The following is a 14048-nucleotide window of genomic DNA, read 5'->3' as shown; positions in this document are numbered from 1 at the left end:
GAAAAATCTTTTTTATACTCCTTGCCCTTATCCACCTTATTCTTAACCACCCCCCACACACACAGAGTGGAGACGCACACACACACACAGCACACACATACACACAGTGCACACAGGTAACCATTTATCTTTTACTTTTAATTTTTGGGATATTTTCTTAGTGGTTGCCCTGGGGATTATAGTTAACATCTTAATTATAACAGTCTAGTTTGGATAAATACCAATTTAATTTTGATAGTATACAGAAACTTTGATTCTGTATAGCTCTGTTCTCCGTTTATGCTGTTATTGTCACAAATTACATCTAGACATTGTGTGTCCCTCAACATAGATTTATACTTATTGCTTTATTTAGTTGTCTTTTAAATCAGGAAAAAAAAGAGTTACAAACAAAAAAAATGCGTTTATACAGTCTTGTTATATTTACCTATGTAGTTATCTTTAATGGTATTCTGTATATCTAGTTACTGTCTAGTGTCCTTTCATTTCAACCTAACAACTCCCTTAAGCATTTCTTATAAGGCAGGTTTGCTAGCAGCAAACTCTCTCAGGTTTTGTTTATCTGGGAATGTCTTGATTTCTCCTTCATTTTTTTTTTTTAAGATTTTATTTTTTCCTTTTTCTCCCCAAAGCCCCCCAGTACATAGTTGTGTATTCTTTGTTGTGGGTCCTTCTAGTTGTGGTATGTGGGATGCTGCCTCAGCGTGGCTTGATGAGCAGTGCCATGTCCGCGCCCAGGATTCGAACCAACGAAACACTGGGCCACCTGCAGCAGAGCGCGCGAACTTAACCACTTGGCCACGGGGCCAGCCCCGATTTCTCCTTCATTTTTGAAGGATGGTTTTGCCAGATATAGAATTTGTGATTGACAGTTTTCTTCTTTCTGGCCTCTATGGTTTCTGATGAGAAACAAGCTGTTAGTCTTTTGGTGAAGTTCCCTTGCATGTGATGAGTTGCTTCTCTCTTGCTGCTTTCGGGATTCTCTCTTTGGCTTTGGCTTTTGACAGCTTAATTGTGATGTGTATGCATGTGGCTGTCTAGATTCCCAGGAATATGTCAGAACTTTTCAAACCCCCATGGACATTTCGCTCTTCAGCTTTTTCCTTTCATCTTTTTGGTTTGTGTGTTGTTCACCCCAACTGTTTTCCATCATCTCAGACAGCAGCAAATTTAAAACATTGCCTGTAAATGTTTGACAAATACCTGCTCCTTAGAGGCTTTTAGCACTGTGCAAGTGCCCAACAAGCCTTTTGAGTAGGATCTTGCAGGGAACCACTAAGCAGGTCCAGTAATGACTGTTCTTTGCGAATGAGGCTTTGAAAAAGCTCCAAGCTTTGTCAGCTCCCTCTAGCACCAGAAATATGGGCTGTTATTTTCCAAGGATTTTGCTGAGTTAGGGAGCCAGGGATAGAACTAGGGTAAGTTAAAATGCCACAAAGCTCACTGTTCTTACTTAAATTAAGCTGTTTTTTTAAAATAGACTCTCCCTAGGTTGCTGCAAGGCTTTGGTTAATTTATAGAATTCTGGAAAAATAGATTCTGACAGTTTTCACATCTTTTTGGTTTTATGGAGCAGTGAAATTTCAGAGGTCCTTGTTTTGCCATTTTCACTGACCTCTTGCTCCAGGTGATCACTTTCAGTAATTTCTGTTATATGTTTCCAGAGTTTCTTTATGCAACTACAAGGATTTAGGAATATGTAGTTACTTTTCACCTTTCCAAAAGTAGATTAGGGTACATACTGTTCTGGTTGTTCTGGTAAATCCTTGCTGGTTTTAACAGTGTACTCTTCTGAAATCCTGAAGGTGGACATCTTCCCATTCATTCTAATGAAGTGGGCTTTTGTGGATTCTAACCAGTTGCCCCCTATTCAGATGTGAAACCTTCCTCCAGAGGCTCATGAATTCCTGTAATTTTAACTCTCCCACCTCAGTGCTGACTATTCTAAGTCACCATCCTGAGCCCTGTGATTCTGCCACCTCCAACCTTACTCTTCCACCATCCTGCAAATCATCTCAACTGTCTCCTTGTTTTTGATAGAACCAAGAATCTTGTCTCTTCCTTCTAGATTATGTTTCCCCATCTTCCTGGTGTATATCCCTGGTACCAGGCTTCCATGAGTCCCCAAAGCTGAAAATTGAGAAGTTATCTTGATTTCCTGCTCTTTCCTCTCCAAGAAGTAGTCTTTCTTCTAATTCTTGAGATGTTCTTCCTTTGAAATGTCAGCTATATCATTCAGCTTTTACCAACCTCACTCTCAGGTTCCCTTGCTCATAAACTTCCAGCTTAAATTGATGAGTAAATTCTTGTTATTAGCTAACTCAAGTGTTATTTCTAGATTTATCTCCCTGAAATCTCCCATTATGAGATCTCTGTCAGTAAACCTGCCTTGATTAGAATTGCCTTTTTGGGGCCAGCCCAGTGTCGCAGCAATTAAGTTTGCACGTTCTGCTTTGGCGGCCTGGGGTTTGCCGGTTTGGATCCCGGGCATGGACCTACACACCGCATGTCAAGCACAATTGTGGCAAGCATCCCACATATAAAGAAGAGGACGATGGGCATGGATGTTAGCTCAGGGCCTGTCTTCCTCAGCAAAAAGAGGAAGATTGGCAGCAGATGTTAGCTCAGGGCTAATCTTTCAAAAAAGAATTGCCTTTTAAATAACTCTGACCAGATTTGAAGACCTTCCAGTTTTTTCTATTATTTTTCTCATTTTCTGACTAGTTCTGCAGTTTACTCAGCTGGCATCTATCATGTCCTGTTTACATATCAGTCACATTACGCATGCCTTTGCTCAGACTAGCAGTCTGTCTGCATTCAAGCCATGTTTGAAGGCTTACTTCATGTCGTTTCTTTTGTGTGAACCCTTCCTTGATTGCTTCCGTCAGTGCTGATCTCCTTTTCCCACCTTCCAGCCACTTAGCATCTACAGCCTCAGTGGTATATTGTGTATATTGTTCATAACTGTTTGGTATGTCCTCTCATCAGATAGATTCTAACTTCCAGCTGGGAGACTGTACTTTCTTGTCTCTGGTGCTGGACTATTCAGGCCACAAGTACTGAGTGAGTATAAAGTTGGACAAGAATTGTTCATTTGATCAGTGAGTTGGTCAGCTACCATTTTTTAAAGTTTCTACTGGAAGGATTCAAAAGCTATATGAAGATCATTCCCTAACTTCTAGGAGCTAATCTTGAAATTGGTAATAAATGCCAGTTCTTGAGCTGAATAGAGCCTTTGTTGTAAGGGACTTGGGTAGTAAAATGGGCAAATGGTGTATAGTGAAGAGAGAAAAACCTAGAGAAAGAGGACAAGGGTCTAGGTCTTGTTGAGTCCTGGGGCTTTAGACCCTGTAGTAGGCTGAATAATGACCCCCTTCCTCCCAAGTGTTCCCCATCCTAATCCCTGGAACTTGTGAATATGCTACTTTATATGACAAAAGGGACTTTTAAGATGTGAAGAAATTAAGGATCTTGAGATGGAGAGTTCACTTTTGGATTATCTAGGTGGGCCCATTGTAATCACAAGGTCCTTAAAAGAGTGAGGCAGAAGCGTCCGAGACACAGAGAGGAGATGTGATTGACAGAAGCAGAGATTGGAGTGATATGCTTTGAAGACAGAGGAAGGAGCAACAAGCCAAAGCATGCAGGCAGCTTCCAGAAGCAGGAAAAAGCGAGGATACTGATCTTCCCTAGAGCTTCCAGAGGGAAGCTACCTTGATTTTAGCTTGGTGAAAACTATTTGGACTTCTGACTTCCAGAGCTGTAAGATAATTTGTGTTATTTTAAGCCACTGCAGGTGTTGTGATTTGTTATAGCAGTAATAGAAAACTAATACAGACTTCTTCAGTTGTTGGAGGACTGCTCCTTCAGCAGGTAGCTTCCATATATTGAATTTGCCAGTCATTTCATGTATTCACAATCTCACTTAATCATCAGAAAAGTCCTCTAAGGATAGTGGCAGAGCCAATGTTTAAATACAGATTATCAGGCTATAATTCCTGTGTCTGTTTCATCACAATATGCTGTCTTTCAAGTCTGTCTCTTGTGTCATTGCTCTACAATTGATTCTCTAGTCATTAGAACAATTGTAACTTTAGAGGTATCCTAAAACCATGATAATTTTTTGCCCTTTGGGGTGATGAATTTTGTGTCATTGACTGAACTTTGTGGAATAGGAAGTAATGTGAATGCCTGTTATCCTAGAAAACATCCTGGCATGAAGGCTCTGTTGGTGATACTTTCCCTTAACCCACCTCCTCCTTTTCCTGGCAGGTTTCAAAATAGGGGAGCAAGAAGGATTTTATAACAGAAATGCATTAGGACAATTTAATAATTTAAACAGTGGTTGCTCATCTATCTTTTAAGCCATTGAATATTTCTTATTTTTCACCTTAATAGCACTCAGTGTGTCCTTTTGTCAGGGATCCCCAGACCAGCCTGAGCTTCAGTGATTCACTAGAGGAACTCACAGAGCTCGGGAGTCATTATGCTCAGGGGGTTTATTACAGGGAGAGGATACACAGCACCATCAGCAGAGGGAAGAGATGCATGGAGCTAAGTTTAGAGGAAGCAAAGAGCAGCTGTCAGTAGTGCTTTCCCAGAGGGCATGCAGAGGACATATTTAATTCCTTCAGCAGTGAGCTGTGATGGCATGTGTGAAGAGTCATCTACTGGGAAGCTTGTCGGAGCCTAGGAGTCCAGGGTGTTTATTGGAGTTGGTCCAGGCACTGACTGCAGGTACTCCAGAACCTAGAGGAAAACAGGTCGTCACCTAAATGACACTGTTTGCACAAACTCTGTAGAGAAATTGGTACAGTGTGCTTCAGGGCCTCAAGCATGCAGAACACTTACCAGCCAAACCATTCCAAGACCTCAGTTCCTAGGAGTTGGCCACAGGCCGATCAGCAAACAGGCCTTGTTGGGAATGTGCAAAGTTTGAGCATCTCAGGCTTCCTGCATGCCCTTATTCTGGTCCTCATTTTCCTGGGAAAAACACTCCTTCCTGGGTTTTACTAGTTTTCAGGACACACTTTGTACCCTGGTTAACTGTTTTTGTTCACATTTCACTGTTCTCTCTTCCCTGTGGTGACCTTTCTCTGGGTCACGAGTCACTTGAACACAAGTTCACACTTGTCTTTTCAGTAATATGGACAACAAATCACACCTTTTCCACACTATTCTTAGAAGTTCTTTCTCTATGCTCTCATGGTTTTTTTTCTGTTTATTTCAGAATGGATGAGAATTCTTGAAAGCAAAGTGTTGATCCCAACACAGAGCATTTTTGAAGAACAATCCCATAGCATGAAGTTGGAAAGGTACATATGGGATGATCCTTGGTTCTCTAGGTTAGAAGTGTTGGGATGTAGAGACCAATTAGAAATGTACCACATGAACCAGAGTACAGCCATGAGGCAAATGGTCTTCATGCAAAAGCAAGTATTGTCTCAGAGAGGCTCTGAGTTCTGTCAACTTGGGGCAGAGTGTAACCAGAGCTTTGTCCCATCTCAGAGAGTTTCTCAAATAGAACACTTCTATAAGCCTGATACAAATGCTGAAAGCTGGAGATGTAACTCAGCCATAATGTATGCAGATAAGATTACCTGTGAAAATAATGATTATGACAAAGCCTTCTACCAGTCAGTGCAACCTATCCACCCTGCAAGGGTGCAAACTGGGGATAATCTTTTCAAATGTACTGATGCTGTTCAGTCTTTCAATCATATACTACATTTTGGTGATCATAAGGGAAGTCATACAGGAGAAAAACTCTATGAATATAAGGAATGCCATCAAATCTTTAACCAAAGCCCACCATTTAATGAACATCCAAGACTTCATATTGGAGAAAACCAGTATGATTACAAAGAATTTGAGAATATCTTTTACTTCTCGTCCTTTATGGAACATCAAAAAGTTGGTACTATAGAGAAAGCTTATAAATACAATGAATGGGAGAAAGTCTTTGGGTATGACTCATTCCTTACTCAACATACAAGCACTTACACTGCAGAGAAACCCTATGAATATAATGAATGTGGGACATCTTTCATCTGGAGCTCTTACCTTATCCAACATAAGAAAACTCATACCGGAGAGAAACCCTATGAATGTGATAAATGTGGGAAAGTTTTTAGGAATCGTTCAGCCCTTACTAAACATGAACGGACTCACACTGGAATAAAACCCTACGAATGTAATAAATGTGGGAAAGCCTTCAGCTGGAATTCTCATCTTATTGTACATAAGAGAATTCATACAGGAGAGAAACCTTATGTATGTAATGAATGTGGGAAATCTTTCAACTGGAACTCTCATCTCATTGGACATCAGAGAACTCACACTGGAGAGAAACCTTTTGAATGTACTGAATGTGGAAAATCTTTCAGCTGGAGCTCCCATCTTATTGCCCATATGAGAATGCATACTGGAGAGAAGCCCTTTAAATGTGATGAATGTGAAAAGGCTTTTAGGGATTACTCAGCCCTGAGTAAACATGAAAGAACTCACTCTGGAGCAAAACCATATAAATGTACTGAATGTGGAAAATCTTTCAGCTGGAGTTCCCATCTTATTGCTCATCAGAGAACTCACACAGGAGAGAAACCCTATAACTGTCAGGAATGTGGCAAAGCATTCAGAGAACGCTCAGCTCTCACTAAACACGAAATAATTCATTCTGGAATTAAGCCTTATGAATGTAATAAATGTGGAAAATCTTGCAGTCAGATGGCTCACCTTGTTAGACATCAAAGGACTCATACTGGAGAAAAGCCCTATGAATGCAATAAATGTGGAAAATCCTTCAGCCAGAGCTGTCACCTTGTTGCTCATCGGAGAATTCACACTGGTGAGAAACCCTATAAATGTAATCAATGTGAAAGATCCTTTAACTGTAGCTCTCACCTTATTGCACACCGGAGAACTCATACGGGAGAGAAACCATATAGATGTAATGAATGTGGGAAAGCATTTAATGAGAGTTCTTCCCTTATTGTACATCTGAGAAATCATACTGGAGAAAAACCCTACAAATGTAATCATTGTGAGAAAGCTTTCTGTAAGAATTCTTCTCTTATTATTCATCAGAGAATGCATAGTGGAGAGAAACGCTTTATATGCAGCGACTGCGGAAAAGCCTTTAGTGGTCACTCAGCCCTACTTCAACACCAGAGAAATCACAGTGAAGAGAAACTCTGTGAATTGAATTGATGAGAGACTTTTCTTTTGTTGTACATTTGATAATACATTGAAGGAAATCTCTATCAGTATAATCAAGAGAAATTTATTAGTAAGAGTTTAGTAGGACTTCTCCCCTTATTATTGAATAGAAAATATCTTCTTAGAAGAAACCTGTGAATGAAAAGAATAGGGAAAAGCTTTCAGCAGTTATGTAGCCCTTATTTAACAACAAATTATTACAGTGAAGAAAACTTGAAACTCCCCTCATGGTCCACTGGGAATCCTACTTGAGTAACATGAACATGGGAAATGAGACATCTTTTAGTAAGAGATCTTGACAACTTGTGGATCAGAGGGTATAGTGAAGGGAAAAACCTTATGCTAGGAAAAGTGTTTCAACTGGAAATACACTTTTGCATCAAGCTGGAGTGTTGGATGGGAATCTTTATAATAACATTTTGTGCATAATTATGGAAATACAGATTTTGCTATTATAAGGGGAGGGTCTGAGTGCCCTTTAAGGAATAGAATATGGAATACTAAATCTGAATTTAAGAAAAAAGTAGTATTGAATGGGATATTTACTGTTGATCAAGATTAACCTTAGAAAAGATTAGTAAATGAGATTAGTAATGGTGGAAAGGTTATTGCCTAGAAGAATGAGACTGATGTTTTGAAACAAAAGGTGATACGTATTAACCCTGTGTGTCAGTGACCCTGGTTTACTCATTACTGCATTGTTGGACAATTAGTTTGTAATTTGTTTTAGGCAATCACCATAAGTTATAATTATGGACACTACATCAATATACATAACATGAAGGAATAAGGAGGAGACAGAATTGTATATACATATCTACTATACCATCTAGAAAAATGTATATGGATAAGGACTGGAAAGACCCATGGAGAAATTAACCCAGTTAATTTGATTTTTTTTTAAGTGTCACAAACCTAGCACTTAGCGTGTACTAGGCTTTGTTTTCAGTGCTTTTCAACTATTAACTTGTTCAATCCCCTTAATTCTATGAGCTAGATACTATTATTATCCCAGTTTTACAAATAGAGAAACTGAGGCAGAGATGTTGTGAAACCTACCTAAGGACACACAGCTAGAAAGGTTTGGAGCTGGGATTGTCTCCAGAGTTCATGTTTTTAACTACTACGTTATGCTGCCTCTCCAGTGATTTTTTTCCCTAATGTTTTTTTCTTTTATTCAGTGTTTCTATAGTAGATATTTGATAATAAAAATCGAGAAATTCCTAAACAACAAGAAATAAAGTTACCTGGCTTTCTGTCCTGAAGGATTTCTGGTAACATGAGAGCTAAGATCCCTTTGGAATATGAAGTCTGGACTGGACATTCAGAACCACTGCATTTTCTGGGACCTGAGTTTGCTAGAATTTCACCACCCACAACCCTGAGGATTACAGCATAGCAGGGGCTGGGGGACTCACTGGAGGTTTGGGCAAGTCTGAGGAATGCCCTTCATGGGTTTAGAATGCCTCTCAGGGGGCAGAGGGCAAGAGACACTACTGCACATGGGAGCACCTTTTCTCAAGGTCTCCCTTGAATTCAGTGTTTATATTTTCTTTATATTCTACAGATGAAAAGATTGCTTGATAGAAGGGAGGATTCAGAAGGGAATCTAGTCCATCACATAAGAGTGAGGAAGTCTCTCTGAGTGCTCACAGGGGGAAGGGAGCGAGAGGGGTAGGAGGACTTTGGACGCTTCTCTCCAGTTCACACGTATTTCCTGTATTTCCCTAAACAAGGGCTATAATTAGGGGCAACAATCCTTCCTGGATAGGCTTCAAGGGTATTGGTTAGAAATCTAGGTACAAAAGATTCATCAGGTTCTCGAGGGGTCCATAACTCCCCTAGTGGTTGAGAACCAGTGGCCTACTCATATCATGGGAAGGCTGTGTTCACCATGTGACTCCTGTGGCTGGAGCTCAAATAGGTATGTAGTATCTGATTCCCTACTTTTCAGGGCTTAATGCATAGTCATCACCCAATAAATGTTGCAGGAGTAAATTAGTTGAATGGATTTCTGATGTGATTTGTGCCAAAACCCTTGGAGAGAATAGAGTTAGCAGTATTAGCGCTGTAAGAGAAAGCGGCCTAATGTATCAAGTCATACTGCCAGTATACAGATACTGTATTTTAATACCCAAAGACACACATTGAGTGAATCCAGAGTCTCTGATTTAGGGACTCAGGGATTTCATAAATCATACACAATATTCCACAAGCATCCTGGTAAGTTATTCTATAACTATATATTACCAAGCCTAATATCTCTTAAGAACTGTTTCTAAAAGGGCCTGCTGTGGCGCAGTTCACATCACGAGTTGAGAAAATCCCAGACTTCTTCCTCTTGGAAGGATTCCCTGCCCCTTCATCCCCTATCATACACAGCCTTTATACACAATGTGCCCTTGATGTCCACAACTCCCAGGTCCCCTCTTAGCTTGCTATTCTACATTGACATGGCTCAGGTCATTGTCCTTTTTGACCTCACCTTCCACCCCTCTCCAACTCTGAAAGTTTCTGCTGGGCCCAGTTGGAACTCTCTTTTAGCCATAAGCTCCCTTTTCACGTCCTTGCTGTGACTGAAACTTGGGTCTCCCCTGTGCCTGGGGTCTCTTACTCTTCCAACGGGTGGCTGCTTTCTCTCCTACTCTTCTCATTTGCTGCCTCTTGATTGTTGCCGTTCCCTTCTCTAAAACAGCCCCGACTCTTGACTCTCGTGGTACCAGACTATCATTTCAGGCTCACCTTGCTGCAGTCATCTATCAACAGGTCATTCATCCACATATGAAAGATTTCAGCTCCTGCCTCATTGCATATAAAATCACCCCCATCATACTTCTTCCTGATTCCACTGTCCATGTAGTTGATCTTCCTGTGTCCTGACCTCACAGTTCTTTGACCTTTCTGCTCATGGTTTTGTCAACCACTCTGCCACAACCAGGCACTCCCATTGTCATCCCTAGGACCATTCCATTACCAGTGACTGGAACCTCCACCATCTGTTTTAAGCATCTCTTCCTAAGCTAGTTGGCTATTTAGTACCAAGATTCCAACAGTGCCTTGATTGAACCTTCCCTCATGCTCAGCGCCATCAGATGACTTTGCTTCCTATTTCCCTGAGAAAATAGAAGCAATCAGCAGAGGCCTTCCAAACACCTCTCCACCTCCATCCACCTTCCAGTGCCAGTGCCTTCCTGCTTTCCAGTGCCTGTATATGACCTAGCTGGGTTGGCACCAGAGTCTGTCCCCTCTCCACTACTCAAGGACATTGCTCCAGCAAGTTCCCCTATCTTGCATCAGCTGCTTTTCTCTGTTTACTGGATTATTCCCATCAACATGCAAACATGCTTAAAAAAAAAAAAAAGAAAGAAAACTCTTGATACCACATGCCCTTCTAGCTCCTTCATTTCTCTGCTTTGTTTTAGAAAGCAAAACTTCTCAAGAGTTGTCTGTTCTTGCTGTCTCCACTTCCTTTCCATTTTTACTTGAACCTGCTTCAAACCTACCTCCTGGCTACCAGATGACTTCCACATTGCTAAATCCAGTGGTCAACTGTTTTTGCTTCTTGTCAGCAGCATTTCATTTATTTTTGGTGAGGAAGGTTGGCCTTGAGCTAACATCTATGCCCATCTTCCTCTATTTTTTTGTATGTGGGACACTGCCACAGCATGGCTTGGTGAGTAGGTCTGCACCTGGAATCTGAATCTGAGAACCCAGACCCCTGAAGTAGAGCGTGATGAACTTCACTATTGCGACTGGGATGGCCCCAGAAGCATTTTAGATAACAGATCATTTCCTCCATGAAACATGTTCTTCACCTGGCTTTCAGGACTTGCCTCCTGCTTCTGGCCTTCCTTTCAGGCCTCCTTTGGTGTTTCCTCCCACCTGCATTACCTCTTACAGTCAGGCGGCCCATTTCCTATCTGCTCACACTCTCGATCTCATCCAGTCTCAAGCCTTTAAACATCACTGGTATGCTGATAACTTTCCTTTTAAGGCTAGTTTGATGAGTTTTGAAAAAAAGGTCTACATCCTTTTAACCAGCACTACAATCAAAATAGAATATTTTCACTTCTTCAAAAAGTTCCTTCATGTCTATTTGCAGTTAATTCCACCTACCTGTCTGCTTTGTCACTACGTATTAGAATTTTTTCGAGTTTTATACAGACTCATACAGATTCTCTTCCTCCACTATCTTTTGTATCCCAATTCTTAGCTTAACATAATGTTTTTTGAGGCTCATCTGTGTTGCAGCATGATCAGTAGATTACTCCTTTTTCCGCTGAGTAGTGCTCCATGATGTGGATGTGCTCTGTTAGTCATCCTGTTCACCTCTTGATGGACATTGTTTCCAGTTCTTGGCTGCTGTAAACATAGCTACCATGGACATTCTTCTACAAGGCTTGTTGTGTATACAAGTTTCCCGTTATCTTGGATAAAAACCTGGGGGTAGAAGAACTGGGTTGTATGGTAAGTGTAGTTTAACTTCCTAAGACTGTCTATGGGCCTTTTAATCTGACATTTTTAATCTTTTACATCCCAGGAAATTTCTGTTGTTTTTTAATATTTCATCCTTTCCATTTAAAAAAGTTTCTGTTTTTAGGCCACTGTTATTCAGATGTTAGCATGTCTGTCATTTGTATTTCTTAACTTTTATGTTTCTAATTCCTTTTCCTTTCTTATTTTTGTCTGATCATTTCCTCAGCTGCTCTTCCAGTTTGCTAACTTCTCAGCTGTCCATTTGTCTACTTATTTCCTCTATTGTGTCTTCATTTCAACAATTGTTTTACATACTGAATATTTCCACTTGGTTCTTTTATTCGTTATTCTCGTTTCCTATTGCTAATACCATGCCTTGTCTCTTTAAATGTATTTAATAGACTATTTAAAAATTTTGGCCCATCTGTTCTAATATATCTCCTTCTAATGGAATCTGTAATCCAATGTGTTGTTTTTTTCCTTCTGAAAGAGTTATGCTAAGAAAATTGCTTCTTACCTTGGCCAGAGACTGCATTTCCCTTGGGGTCATGGGCTGCTCCATCAGTTGTTATGCATACATGTGACAGGATCAGTTCCTGGTCCCTATAAACCCCATTAGTTCAGGGATGGGGGAATGGATCCTGGGATGGGGAGGTTGAAGCATCAGAAGGCCAGACAATGACTCTTCATCCCACAAGATAACTCCTTGGAATATTATTCATCAGCCCAGGGCTTTGAGGAGGCAGGGTGGAGAAACATATGCCTGAGATAAGAGGGTCTCCGCCTGTTTCCCTGCTACGTCTAAGCACAGGCTACTGCCCTGCTTGACTGCACTCCCCAGGAAGCCTGGGTTACTGCAGCTGTGGGGAGAGACTGTTGTTCCAAGACAAAGGCAAGGGAGAAGCAACAGCAAACTCCAGAAGTTCCTTTTCTATTTTATTCTTAGAGCTGAGCTGTGCTGCCTCCTGTCCCAGCCACCCAGCCCAGCACACTAGTTCAAATCAAGTATCAACCCAGGTCTTTCCAACAGTTTCTGGTATTCCCTGATGTGGGTTTATCTCAAGTACGACCTGTGGTTGAGCTGGCTTGTAGGAACCAGAGTTGGAATCTCAGTTGTGAATCTTGAGTGGATTGTCTCAACATGAAGTCTGTGGAAAGGTCTTGAGACCACATCTCTTATCCTGTCAACATCTCCACAGGGGCAGCACACAACACAGGCAGCTCCAAGGCCAACAGGCCCTATTTAAAATGGTGGACCTCCCATCCTTGGTTCCCTTACCCATACTACTCCTGTAGTTTACACATTCATAACACACATCAGCTTCAAGCACACTGTACAGTCAACTTACTATTTCCTTTTATTGCCTGTCTTACTCTGAACTAGACACAAGCTCCACGAGGGGAGGGTTTTCATTGTTTAGTGCAGTACCCAGGACCTGGAAGAGTGCCTGACACACAGCAGGTTCTCAACAACTATCTGTTGGATAAATGGCCAAAACAGCATTAGGGTTATTCCCAAAGCACCAAACTCAGACTCTAAACACCCTCCCATGTTATCATGACAATGGAAGAGTTCTAATAGACTCCAGGGAGGGCAACCCAGACCAAAGGGAAGATCTTGGGGGTGGATCTGTGCAGAGCATATAGACGGGACAATGGGTGAGATTGATCTGGGGTTTGGATGATTGGAAAGACAAGCCTCCATGCTTAAGAACTTCCTGGGTGCTGTGCTTGCTCCATTTTACTTACTGGAGGTTCCTGTCCAGTGAAAAAACTGGCTGGACTAGGAGGCCGTGAACTCATTCTTTTGGAGCTTGGAGTAAACTGGGTGGGGACTGCCAAATGGCCACTTAGTGCCTCAGTGGATCTTCCAGTGCCTCACCACTGCCAGGGGGTGTAAACACCCCAAATAGAGGGTAGAGAGATCTTCCACAATTGACATTTTATGTAAATGCAGGCAAGTCTTTTAAGGTCATGATATAAACAGCCCAGTTACTCACAATCATCCTAACTCTAGAGATCCTCATTTCCAGTACACTTATGGGACTAAGCTCATTCAGACATAAGTTGCGTATGTACTAGCTATTACAGAGCATAACCCACTTCACCATTAGAAACAGTGAAAGGGATATGGGGCTGGGGGAAGGGTAGTGATTGCCACGCTCTTTCAGAAATCAGCTCTGAGGACAGTGATGACGCATAGGTGATGCCACTGGGCACTGACTGCACTTCACGGCTGCAACTTGGGGAAAGTTACACATGCAGAACAGAAACAGGTGAATCTGAAGTGTGGATGACTACATTTGTGTCACCATGACAGGGAAAGAGTGCACTGGAAAACAGCGCATGTGCTT

The 14048-nt window shown here is 41.4% G+C and overlaps 1 protein-coding gene across 13 annotated transcripts in view; it reads left to right on the top strand.

Annotated features, from left to right (window-relative positions):
• ZNF606 (zinc finger protein 606) overlaps positions 1-13696 on the top strand; it is a 30571-nt gene extending 16875 nt beyond the window's left edge. For 11 of the 13 annotated variants that reach the window (XM_070558797.1, XM_070558802.1, XM_070558803.1 and 8 more), the window contains one exon: positions 5231-9219. In XM_070558797.1, the coding sequence (XP_070414898.1) occupies positions 5231-7209 (1979 nt within the window). In that variant the 3' untranslated portion in view covers positions 7210-9219. Of the gene's footprint in view, positions 1-4504; positions 4738-5230; positions 9220-12642 lie in introns of those variants that run through there. The other 2 variants (XM_070558805.1, XR_011522487.1) reach the window with 2 other exon arrangements.
• The last annotated feature ends 352 nt before the right edge of the window (positions 13697-14048 follow it).

The sequence above is a fragment of the Equus przewalskii genome, chromosome 9 (assembly GCF_037783145.1).
Source record: "Equus przewalskii isolate Varuska chromosome 9, EquPr2, whole genome shotgun sequence".
Taxonomy (NCBI): Eukaryota; Metazoa; Chordata; class Mammalia; order Perissodactyla; family Equidae; genus Equus; species Equus przewalskii.
This window is presented reverse-complemented; position numbering and strand designations above follow the sequence as displayed.